Genomic DNA, 13383 nt, shown 5'->3' on the forward strand with positions numbered 1-13383 from the left:
CTAGAAAATAAGAATATATGTTAAGGGAGGAAGCAAAACTTTTTTTTATTAGTTTTGTTTTCAGATTATTAAGTGAAATCTGGAGTAATTTCCCAAGAGGGAGAGCTATTTAATTTGCACACTAACAGTGGCGAAAAATGTAGCACATTACCTACAACCAAGTTAAGCTTCTCATTAATAGAAAACCTGAACGGCCTAATTTCAAGAAATGTACAAAATTAATTTGGGGTTCTATCTATGGAATGTAATAATACTGACAATCATAATTCTCAATAGGGCTACACATGAAAACAGTTGCCTCCAATTCCTCTGTTTTGTGCACAAGTTCACATTCCTGCTCTCCCAAACAAGTAATGTTATGAAATTTTTCTCTGTACTATGAAGGAAAGAGCTGTAACTATGAAGGAATTTTCAATCACTCACACATCAACATCTAAAAATTCAGAGGAAGAATGAAGGGGGAAAGTAAACATTTCCCTATATAAAGTCCGGTTTTGCACTGAAGAAATAAGTACAATTTGTAGAGTTTGCTAGTTCAAAAGATTTGGCTTGAAAGACTCTGCAAAATACAAATATCAATAACAACACAATAACCAATTAAGCAAAGTAAAATACCTGACCCTACTTCATAAACAACAAAGATAAAACTAAGATTCAGACAACTTTTGTAAAAGTTAGTATTCACAAAGATATACTATACAGAAAAACTAAAACAATCAAGAGAACCCTTGAAATATTGAATTTCAAGACAAAAGCTGGAGTAAAGACAAAATCCATGAAATAGGGCTAAAATAATTCAGTGATACAGAAAGTCAGCAGCAGACAACAAGATGAATTTACTTAAAAAAAAAAAGTTGAAGAATATTGAATAAATTGTGATTGCTTATCATTGAAGGGTACAGAAAACTTCATAAGCCCAAACTAACAGCACATCAGATGTGCAAATGAGAGCTGTTAGTTTTGCCCAATGGGCCTTCAGTCTGCAAGACTTAAGAAAGCACGATTGACACAACGTGAACCAGAATTTAGGGGTCGTTATGACCGACTGGTTTGATACAAAGCAACATTACTTCACAGTAAAAAGTTTTTGAGTAAACAAAGGTTTACAGCAGAAAGCTTATGAAGACAAGAAAGGAATCCACAAGTTCAGCAAGACAAGACTACGTTTATTTGGATTCAACAGCTATGTAAGCCAGCCTAAGTTAGCTTAGGAATATATTTTCTTCTATAAGTTCCACACAAATACTGGGAATAGATTTTATTTGCTTATCGCTTTTATATATCGTCAGATACATAGTTCCCTCATTGGAGGTTACATGTGATTTAAACTAACATTTACATTTGGTACTCAGGAGGCCATAGCCTTCACTGGGCACCTAATAGTAAATATAATAGGTAATTTTACTCTAATTCATCCCAATGGGACTTAGAACACTCAATCACTGCTCAATATGATTAAAAGGGAAGGACTAAATGCCATAGGAAGCAACTTATTAAATCTTATCATAGTTACAATCCTATATTCCCAACTAGGTTACAATTTGAGGAGGGATAAAACCCTATTTTTCCAGCTACCCTATGTAATATAGTACTGTACCGTCATCAGCCTGTCAAGATCTAACCCAACACTATGAGCTTGACATGAAATTCACATCTATCGCTACCACACCAGATGCTCACATTTCGTGGATGGAGTGACAACCTGTCTAACTTTTCCTTCCGTTTTTAGAAAGGACAGTGACCAGAATCAAACTCAAGACCATACTTTTGATACAAATTGACCCAGTTTTACTTTATAACAATATAATGAAATCAATAGAACTTACTAACTATCCAAAAATAAAACCTTTGTTATTAGCATTAGTAAAAAAAATATAAGCTAAGTGTTCATTCACTTCTCAATCTTTTTAAGTTCAAATTCAAATACCTGTCACAATCTGCCCTCTAGATACAATGACAAATAATATTACAATACATTACCTGCGTGCCCTCCTGTTGAATTTTGTTAATAATTACTTGTAATTGACTTCTAACTTCCTCTGTTTCATCCCCAACGCTAGATGCTCGAGTAGAAGGCTGAACAGAATCACAACCTTCTAAACCACTTTCCATGTAATATGAAACCAGTGACCTGTCAAGCCTACTAGATTTACTAACTTCTTCTTTTACACCCTCACCAAGATCTTCTAGAGAGTCAGACAGATGAGCTGGAAAGAATATAAAATGGGAGATATTACACATTAAATAAATGGTAGATTGCAGGAAAAACACACGAATAAATTATCAAAGACAACATGAAAAAATTACAGATTTTCATCAATTTGTATTTTTCATAACTGCAAACCTGAGGTCTTTACTTAGGAGATAAATCTCTAAGCACTAGCTGGATCTGTTTAAAAACAGAACATGGGTTTGGAGATAGCAGGGTGATAGCCAATGGGGAGAGAGTAGGTGAACTCTGAACTTTCTTCCCCCTCTTGCCACTTGTGCCACATGACATATCACTTATCTTTCAGCCCAGATAATTCAATGAGGGGTGGCATTTGCATAAAGACCTTACCATTGTAGTTACAAAAAATATAAATCTACTACATGTCATTTGTTCACTGGTCCATTGACCAGGAAATGAGCTCCGGTCAGCCAAACCTCCAGTCAGTTCTGAAGCTTACTTCATCCTTCCACCAAAAGTAGGTCTCCCCTATGCAAAGAACTTTAGGTTTGTACTGTATACTGTGAACAAATGCCTCTGATCTGTTAAATGAAAGATTACTCAACAGCCAGGCATCCGGGATTTGACACAATTGGAACACCAGTCTACTACATTGTGTCTAGGAAGCAGGAAAAGAACCTGTACGTAATTGTCGGAGAAAACAGAATTAGGCAGCTACCAACCTTGTTCTATTGTCAATTCCTCTCTCCCCTTGTAAGAGAGAGGTAAGGACTGGCTTCTATTTCTAGAATTTATACTGTATACGAACAACCATTATAGAAAATAGAAAGGTTGCTAACTCACCTGAGGAGAAGAAAGGGAAAGGGAGGAGGCCAGACACCCAATTCACTCACTTTCATAATTAACAACTTAAGCAAGATACAACCTGTCCAACTAGGGGCACTGGATGAGCTACTGAGCAGCCACAACCAGACCCAAGGACACTTTGTCCAAGGATCTATGGGCCAAATCCCGAAGGTGGAAGGAGGTAAAGGTCATTTGACAAACCCCAGTACCCACACTTCAGTACCCTATGAACTGACACGTTCTTTTTGTTTCTATATTGGAAAAGTGCAAGCTTTAGGGACTAGGCTAAGCCTACAATATTCTTTGGATTTCCTGACAATGAAGTCAACAAAGTAGCATTTCTTTCCGCAGAAATTGACAAACTTTTATTTTCGTATAACAACAACAATAAATATAAATGTTGTTTTACTTATCTGGACTCTTTTATTATTGTTATTATGTTGTTTCTACATTTATGGCTGTTCTAGGTGATAGTACGTGCAAACTATATTTCCCCAACATAAAGTATTAGCAGCCATATGTATTTTGTCAGCTGATAACTGTTCAGTTATGATTCACAAAGAATCACATATTTTTTTATTCTTTTGGTAAAATGATGCTGTAAATTGAAAAACTTAGTCATGCAATACATTTAATAAAAAAAATATTTGTGAATTACATATTATAAAATAGAAAATCAATCAAAGACTGCTCTCCTTGAAGCTAGCAAATACTTTCTAGAATTCTTCTTCTGTTAAAATGTTATTATATATTTCATTATGGCTGTTGGCATCTCCACTAGGTAAAGATAGTTTAAAGAATAGAAATGAATGGTTACTATACTGTTTGGTAGATTCAGTGGTTGAAGAGAGATAATAAAAATGTATGATTACTATATAGTGTGCACTAGTTAAAAGTGGTTGTATTGACAAAACGATCATCAACAAAAGTTTGGAAGCCTCTTTTTTTTATTTTTTTTATTATAATTAATTATTAATTATTTGAAATGAGCGTATACAAATTATTTATACATTTTATAGGGATATTCTAAACTTTTAGCTTCTTAGTTTTAGATGTCAGAATCCTAGACTAGGCTACAGTAGCGACTGCTAACAGCCTAGGCTTACTGCCAGAATCAAAACTCAACATTACAAGGGATACATGCTAAAATCCTAATATATGCAGTAAAAATGGCGTTGAACATTACATGCAGTCGAATATTACTCCAGTATATACAGTATTTTGCCTTTTTGGAGTCTCATTTCTTCCATCGGATCAGTGACGTAACCCTGGAACATGCATTGCAAACATGGAAATAATTTCTGATGAATATAATTGAAAAGCATTCAAATCTTGGAACATTGTAAGCCAAAACTGCCGTAAATTGGGGACTGCCTGTATACATAATCTGATACAAGTTCCCTTATATTACATAATGCTAAATAGGGAACATTATTACAAAAAACTATTTAGTTTATTAAGTACTATAATTAACCAATTGGTCATACTTTAACACCAAGGTTTAGAAGTTGAACACAATCAAAAGCCGGTTACAGCTTTATGTAGCCTATGTATATGAAAGGTTAAGCTACTACCAATCAAAGAGAAAGGAGCCTAGCATACCTGCCAAGTAGCCAAAGACAAGTTATATACCAAATATCTTTAAGAACAACACTTTTAAAAATATTAGTTCAATATAATTAAACAATGTTTATCGGTCAATAAAGACTACCTTAAATAACCACATCAAACCTAATTCTCAACCTGCAGGAGACACCAACCCCCACCCACAGCAAAATAAATCACTAGCTAAAAATTTTTAAAACTAAAACTTTCCACTGAGACTTAAAACTATGCACTTAACTTGCTTCTAAGTTTGGTTCTCCCATGAGGACCAAAAAATGATCAAGGAGCCCTTATCAAGCACAAATTATTCTAGTTGCATGCTAATAGTTCCAGAGACCAAAGAATAATTGAGAGTAAGTCTGGCACGAGGTGCTTGACTGACAATAAATAATGACCTGTGCGCAGTGCACTGTTGCCACATCTGTAGGTTCAGAATAGAGTTGAACCTAGTTAGTCACTGTAGCCAAGAGAGAGCCCCTTGTCTTGGAGTCCTATACTCTATCATAGTCAAATTGCACTATCCCGGCCAAGACCAACTAAAAGAGAATTCTTTGAAATTGGTTGGTCTTTCTCATGAAGCTGCTCTAGGGGCCATGAGAGTAACTCCTTTTAGGATGAACAGCAGCTATGCTATATAAAAGATAATTACACTATACAGCAATCCTTTGTGCATTTGTATTAATAGAGGCCTTCGATATTTTCAAAGTTTAAATATTATATATGTCGTGAATATCCTAATATAAACTATATTTCTCTTGTGGCATAAACATAAGTCAGTCTTAAAGATTTCTCTTGTGTGCAGGGCCTATGTGTTTAAGAAAATGCTCATTGCAAGGAACAAAATGAACAGGTGAAGAAAGGAAAGTGGAGGTAGTACTTATAAAGGGTCAAATAAAAAAGTATTCCTTAGAATATGACACTCAACCCAACTCTGTGAGTAATCAACATAGCTCAATGTTGTGAAATACCAAGTAATATTTCATGACATGCAACTTTTGGCCAGCCCTATTAGAGTAAGGAATTTTGATTTGGTGATCCCACTTAAATGATGCAATAATAATGACATGAATTTTGAAGAATGTGCACATAATTTACCACCTAACTCATCAAAATTTGCAATGGTTGAGTTTTTGGCTTAAACCTTTTGCCTAAGGAAAATTTGGCATTTATATGCTCTATTCTATAAGTTTGGGCTAACTTATGGGCTCCATATGCTGGGATGATCTAAGAGAAAAACTCCATCTATTTACCTAAAAACGCACTTCCAAAGAAATCCATTATACTTGGGTAATTCACTGCAGTATACATTCACACAAAAGCCCAGAGAACAAATCCCAAATTCCTGTTGTTTTTACTGCAAAGTGCAATAGAGATAAACTTGAAAATACCAAATATTACCATTTAAAGTGTTCTGTTGCAGACGCTGTTCCAAATTCTGGATATATAGTGCTTTATTTTCTATTTCTTTGTTGGCATTCTGTAGTGCAGCTTCATAGTACTTTACTTGTTGGGTAACAGCAGTGTCCTTCTCTTTGACATACTTTTCTGCTAAGCATTTAATCTGGAAGGGGTAAATATGTCTTAAAAAATATAGTAAAACTTTTTAATAATGATGAAATGTTATCTATTGAACATGGTACTCAATAGGAAACAATATCAAAAGGTTCAGTAATATTTCAAAAGTGCTTACATGAACAAAGGCAATATCTTGGAAGTAACATTTCAATTCAAATTTTCACAAAATGACACTTCCTTACCTGAGCAGAAAGTCGTTCTTCATAATCCAATATTAACTGCTTCTGTTGTCTCTTCATACCTAAAAAAAATTGCAATTACTCTTAATCTCAATACTCTAAAACTGAACTTCTGTAGAAACCCTTCATTAAACTTTAAATATCAAAACTGACCTTCTTTAAAAACCCTTTATTAAACTTGAAATATCAATCCTTAGTGTAAAAGTAACCATTGGCTACTATTCAATTCCAGCAACATTTCTAAAAGCAAACACTAAAGCCAGATAATTTACTGGGATATACAGTCCAGCAGACTTTCTATGTGGAATCCTGCAGTACAGTTTAAACTGTCCCATATGTAAGCAGTTATTCACTTCTGGCCCAGTCAAAATACTGACTGTCTTCTTTATTCTTAGTCCTGCACAATGATTTAGTGAAAATGGCCCCAAAACAAAAGGAATGATTCTCACATAATGCATTGAGTAAGGAAAATTTGTTTCTGAAGAGACAAGACAGTACAATAACAAATCATCCATTAAAAGTATAATAAATTGAAAAATAATTTCCTACAGTCTTTGATTGTACACCTGCAACAGTAAAAGTAACTGTTTTGTGAAGAAAGGTTTATTGAAGTTAGAAAAGGTTTCTAATCTTGGGTTGTAATACTTGAACATATAAAGTTATTGAAGTCAACCTCAAACTTGACTCGATTAATGAAATTTAGGTACCAAACCAAGCGAAACAGCACTTTTTGTCCTCCAGCACTTTAGACAATGAAGAGAGGGAGGTAGAGTTGTTGGACACCAAGGTAAAGAGATCCAAAGGTAGAACAGAGAAAACCATAAAATTGCACTACACGCAGCAGAGGGTTTGGATACTAAGGATAAAGAAATTAAACAGGGATGGAAATGTAGAAAACGGCTAAGAAAGAAGTGTATGTAGCTGAGGGCCAAAGGGGCACTACAAACACCCTTTGATAATAACTACAATGGACCAAGTGAGATGCACTGACTTACACTATCCTCCTGTGGGGGAAATTAACCTCTACAGTACTGAGTAATCCCAAACCATTCAAGGGAAGTAAAGGATGGCTCTACATGATCTATAATACATCTGACCTTAAAAATTATAAACAATGGGGAAAAACACTGGTGGTGGGGTTTCCAGTGCTAGATTTCTGTTACCATTGATGTTGATGGAATAGAAGTGTTACCTTCAAAAAATTTATTCATCTGTGATGAAATTAGACTTTTTCAGAAGAAACAGTAAAACTGTACATACACCCACAAAAGTGGATGCAATTTTGGGAAGTGTGATCACAGAATGTCATGATTCATGGCCAGGGTATGGTGGGAAGATTGCTTTACAAATGAAGAACTGGTATTACAAAGCAACTCAAAAAGCTCGAAGGGTAGCTGTGATCGTCCAATTATGTAATATCTGGACATCTAAGCCTCTCTCCCCTTCAATCTCCTCAAGCAGGTTCTAGCTGGGATATTTATGGAAAAAAGGATGATATTCACTGCTCTGCCCCAGACTTGGCAGAAAAACTTCGCTGATCTTCCACATGTCGTCACAGACTGGGACAGGTTCTCATTCTTTGGAATAAATTTCTGAAGTTGCCCTACATCCAAAAGTTGTCCAGGAAGGGTTCTGAGAACGGGGCTTTTTGGATGTCACAGCTGCTGAAATCTTGACACCTTACAAATCATTAACAATTAACCTTTATCATGGGAAGTGAGCCCAGGTCATAATTTGGTGTGACATACAAATACTCCTGCACTCAGGAACCCTATTCTCCTGATGCTAAACCCCCCTGTTTCTCTGGTTTTATTTTCCCTTGTCTGCAATCGATGCTTAAAGGGCTACCTTCTCTGAGTTCACTCTGAAAAGGTTGAATTTGAGTTCTGACTGAAATTTCCCAGACTTAATCATTTTGGAATATCTATCCCTATAATGTCTTAAAAGCCTACTAGCATAATTTGGCCAAGCTTGACTTGGCCTTCCTATGAACTTCTCATGGAATCACCCTACTTGTTTTCTTCTTGTTCTTTCTTCCTTAGAAGTGTAAAGGCAATGTGTACCTTGGCTGGCAAGGCTAGACACTAAAAAAACTGGTGACCCATCACGCTTACTTTAGGCCCATATTTTACTATCAAATTGTAACCATCAGTCTGTCAAAATGCAACCATCATTACCTCTGCCTTGGCAATCTCTTCTTTTCAAGAAGACTTACTACCTTATCTGGTCAGGGTAATCCAGTTTTATTTTCAACAAACATGAGATGTCTGTTTGACAGTTGCTCTTGCATAATGGTGATCAGACACAAATTATGAAAAAGAACCCTTTCTGGCCCCATCAAGTAATTAAAAGGTTTGTTCTGACATGTGAGGCATTGGTCTTTTTAACATAATTTGCATATTGTGAGTTCACCTTGAGCAGGAAAGTAGAGATGCCATCCTATTTACACAAAATTTTATTAACTCATCAACATTTGAGTATCTCAAAAGGGTTCAACTGTCATCTATGCCCTCATAACTTCCACTTGCAATCATATCTCTGACATTCTTATGATGCATGTACATGCCTTCACTCTTCATGCTACAGGCAAGTTCTCCTGATTCTTCTGTAAACAATTTACTCAGGACAATTCTTGCATTTACCATGAATCACCTCATGGTTTGTTTTGGTTCCCCCTCCTAAACTTATAAAGCATAAAGCAACACTATGCTTATTCATATGGCCCTTTTTCCTTCCAATCAATCTGGATCAGGATCTCCTAACATATGAAGAGTGAAGAGAAAACGGGAGTCTAAACATCATGCTTGTGTGAAATATTTAACTTAAAAATTACTTGTTTTCCACATGAGTTACAAAATAAAACTTACTTTTAGCAAAAGTTACAATCTATGCTGTAAGATTAACTTAACTGCTAGTAAGCCATATAAAATTATTCCAGAAATAACTTATAAGACCCTAGTATAATTATTCAAGATATAACACGAAACCATGAGATTATTCAAGATATATAGAATAAAGTTAGCATAACTTTTAACCCTTAATGGACTGAGCCCCTCATATGAGTAGCAATAAGATGTTTTGGGTGGTGGAAGGATCCACTCAAGGTGAGTTTCAATATTACATGCCATCAATTTGAAGGAATTGGGAAGGAAAGTTTCCATTACTTCTATAGCCCATAAATTCACTAATGGCAACTTTTAGACTGGCTAAAATCAAGAAGCAGGCAGCTCATGAGCTAGTTGTGATCTTGACTTCAAGGGAACAAGTACTACCTCTTTCTATCTCTCTCTCACATGATGTCTTATCATATATTTGCTCATAAATATACCCAGGGGTTGCTGTTGGTTTTATTTCTTATCTTTAATGATAGTTTGTCAATTATAATTGTAATTTTGAAAAGAAATATTAGAAAAGACACGTATAATTAAAAAAGTTATTGCATCTTCAATTTCAGTAAATTTACATAAATATTTTACAACAAAAATACCCAGAATCTGTTACTGACTTTAGTCTTATCTGTTTTGATATTGTTTGAGCTGTAATTATAATTTTACAAAATCAATGTATTTATTAGAAAAAAACATGTGCACATAACTTGGTAAATTTACAATTGTCATGTAAAAGACAAGGGGGTTGTAAATAGCCATTTTCAACTTCTCATACAGGGTAGGGAAATTTTTATCTCACATCTTGTGCATTTGATTATCTTCCTCTTTCCATTGATGTATTTATTTTTTTAAATTGGCTGACCTCAGTTTACCCGGCCTAGGGTGCTGCATATTGATTTTTCAGCCTGGAAAATATGCAAAATGAAAACATACCTGCTATCTCTTCCTGGTAATGTTGCTCCAACAGCTCTTTTTCCTTGGTAAAAAGAGAAGACTTCTTTGCTAACTCCTGTTGCAGTGCATCCAGTTGATTACAAAGCTGATTAGTTTTCAGCTGCTGGGTTCTCAACTCGTGCATTTCATTTTCCAACTTCTTCTGAGTTTTCATAAGTTCATCCTGCAAAAACCAATTAAATAAACCTTCAACTGCCTTATTTTACTACAGTAAAATACATCAGAAAGCATAAGCTAACATTATATCTTTATACAAATTTCCACTGTTTCACTAAATAAAGAAAAATAGTGTGGTCCTCTTTACCTAAACCAAAAGCTGAATATAAACAGAATGTTGTTTTATGTAAAAATTAACAGTTACTAAAGAAATAGTACATGAGGAAAAATACAGCAATGAAAAATAAAATGGAAATGTATGGCTTAAGGTACTTAATACAAGCCCATTTGGCTGCATGATGAGATCATTTTCACAAGAATTTCCCATTACAAATTTAATATTTCTAAAGTGCACTGCATTATGATAAATGCAAATGTTCTTGTAATGTTCAAATCATTATACAGTTACACTACCGTACCTCCACATAGACAGATGATGCAGGGCATGCCACTGAGGCTGGGGCCGGAGAGGCTATTCAGAGCCAAGAATATAATTTCTAACCTCATTACAAATCAAAAAAAGTTTTCTGTAATATTGGAGAATAAACAAGTTCTACTTCACTTTTGAACCCTTATCTCCCAAAGTACAGCTTCAGGGGATTTCATTCAAAACTATTAACCCAATTCATCAAGATGACTTATTACTGAAAAATGTCTGGTAAGCTATTTGGCAAATGGCAGTTCCCGGTTATCGGCAGGGGTTCTGGTCTTGGCAGGGCGCCGATAAGCAACTCAGCCCTTGTAGCCGAGTTTTGGTTAATGGCATCTCCGTTAGGTCAGCTACGGTGCCATGACTCTACTATCGGCACCTCGTGGAACCGATAATCAAAACTCGGCCTGTTAGTAGGGCCATAAATCGCCAATTTTGCGGTGCAGGACAAATGCCATAAAACCGTATCGCCATTAACCGAGTCCGCTGACAACTAGGGACTGCCTGACAGGTGAAATATTTTATAGCATTAGCAATAAAAAAAATATATATTCTATATATAATATGATTAACATTCATGAACCCCACTTGGCCAAATTTCTTACTGCACTTACTTTCTCAGGTATACAGTGGTCCCCCCGTATTTGCGGGGGATACGTACCAGACACCCCCGTGAATAGTTTGAACACGCAAATAGTTGGAACCCCTATAAAAACTCTAAAAACAGCCTATTTTGTTAGTTAAAACTCAAAAAACCCACTAAAAATTTTCATACTTGGTTTTTTTAATAGTTTTATCACAATTAATGCATTTTATGATGAAATTGATAAAAAAAAAAAAAAAAACAGGAATTTGTGGGTATTTCTCATAGAAAAATACTGTGAATGTGAGGATTTTCCGTGAATAAATAATGCAGGGAAACGTTCCAGAGAGAAATCCGCGAATGTGTGAGTCTGCGAATCTGGAGAACGTGAATACGGGGGGTCCACTGTACATGAATAGTTGAAACTGCCTCTTTTGTGAGTTAAAACTGAAGAAAAACCCAGTAAAATGTTTGTCTGATTTTTTAATAGTTTTATCACAAAAATGCATTTTATGATGTAAATGATAAAAAAAACAGGAATTAGTGGTTATTTCTCATAGGAAATTACTGCGGATATGCAAATTTCCTGCAAATAATGGGTAGATATGGTCCATAGAGAAATACACTAATATGTGAGTTTGGGTTGCAGTGATAAATGTACAAAACTGACTTTATTTTTCCACTGTTTTCTTAAACAATACTGGATGCTTATTTGTTTTATTTCACACAACAAAATATCATTCATAAAACTTCTTATTGGTATTGCAGGGATGAAATGGACATGTAATACTGATCGCCAAGATAAGGCTAAAAAAACTCCTTCTCTGTTGCTCGTTCATTAATAGAACACTTCAGATAATGTGTTTGTTTAATTTAGACATCAATATCTAATTCATTATAATTTGTAATGAATTTTTTTGGGGTGAAAATAGCATGAATGGAACACCCCCATAGTATGTACTGATCACCCCCCCCATACAAAATGGGAAATTTTTGGTTAAATAGCCAAAAAAGGTCCCTAGTTTCGTATTGATAAAATTACTTGGGGAATACTTCTGACCCACAGCCTTATTTTCAAGGTTTAAATCTGATTTTTCCACTAATAGTACGTTATACCCCCACACTACCCTATGTTCAAAAATTTATTTTATTATGAAAATAAAATTTTTGCCTTTTGCAGGTAGTTGTGGTCCCTAATCCTCACAAATACCAGGGGTCAACTGGTGTACCCCCAACCATTTGCCTTTCAGAATTCATAAAAAGATACTGCTAGGTTAATAATCGAGCCCACACGGTATAGGAGACGGCGTGGGACACGAAACAAGGCAACACAAAGGAGTGAGCCACTATGGTGGCGCGGGGCCGGCGCCGCATGGGCCGCCGACTCATAAAAACCTAAATAATTCGGTTAAACGTGCCAAGGGCAGCCCCTAAATAGTGTCAACTATTAATAGCAGTTACTTAACTTGGATGCAGTAACAGCTTGACGTTCCATGATGGTAAAAAAGGGTTCCAAAACGAGAACACAACACAGCAAATAAAAACGCGTGCAGCATGGTCGTGCTATCAAAGGAATGACGTCACAGGCGCTAGACGTAGCGGTAGCGGGTAGTGAGCCTTAGGTCGGTTCCTCTCTAGTTGAGGTTTTTTGAAGAAGGAAGAGACTAAATGGAAAAGGACCTGTGGTAGTGGTTTCACTCGCCCCAGAAACCATACCGACACCTTATAATAAAGGTGAGCGAGCCAGAATAATCTGGCATTTCCAATTTAGCTTTTCTCTGGTATTATAGCAATATTTTACCTTAGAAATGTGTGCTAAAGGAACCATTTCACTGGGCGACACAGGTCCTTTGCCCAGAAATAGATTTTTCCTTCGTCAAAATCCCTTTTCTAAGCAGCTGTCTGATGATCATCATGCTGTAGGTCATCAACGAAATTTCGGGCTGGTGTTATCAAACGTCAGAGGGGATCAGGGACAGGCTAAGGGTTGGCATCAG

At 35.8% G+C, this 13383-nt stretch overlaps 1 protein-coding gene across 1 annotated transcript in view; it reads right to left on the bottom strand.

The window, feature by feature from the left end:
• LOC135220476 (A-kinase anchor protein 9-like) overlaps positions 1-13383 on the bottom strand; it is a 465336-nt gene that overhangs the window by 106789 nt on the left and 345164 nt on the right. Inside the window, 4 exon segments of the mRNA XM_064257603.1 lie at positions 1981-2207; positions 6020-6182; positions 6379-6437; positions 10197-10380. Coding sequence (XP_064113673.1) covers positions 1981-2207; positions 6020-6182; positions 6379-6437; positions 10197-10380 — 633 coding nt within the window.

This window comes from Macrobrachium nipponense, chromosome 2 (assembly GCF_015104395.2).
Source record: "Macrobrachium nipponense isolate FS-2020 chromosome 2, ASM1510439v2, whole genome shotgun sequence".
Taxonomy (NCBI): domain Eukaryota; kingdom Metazoa; phylum Arthropoda; class Malacostraca; order Decapoda; family Palaemonidae; genus Macrobrachium; species Macrobrachium nipponense.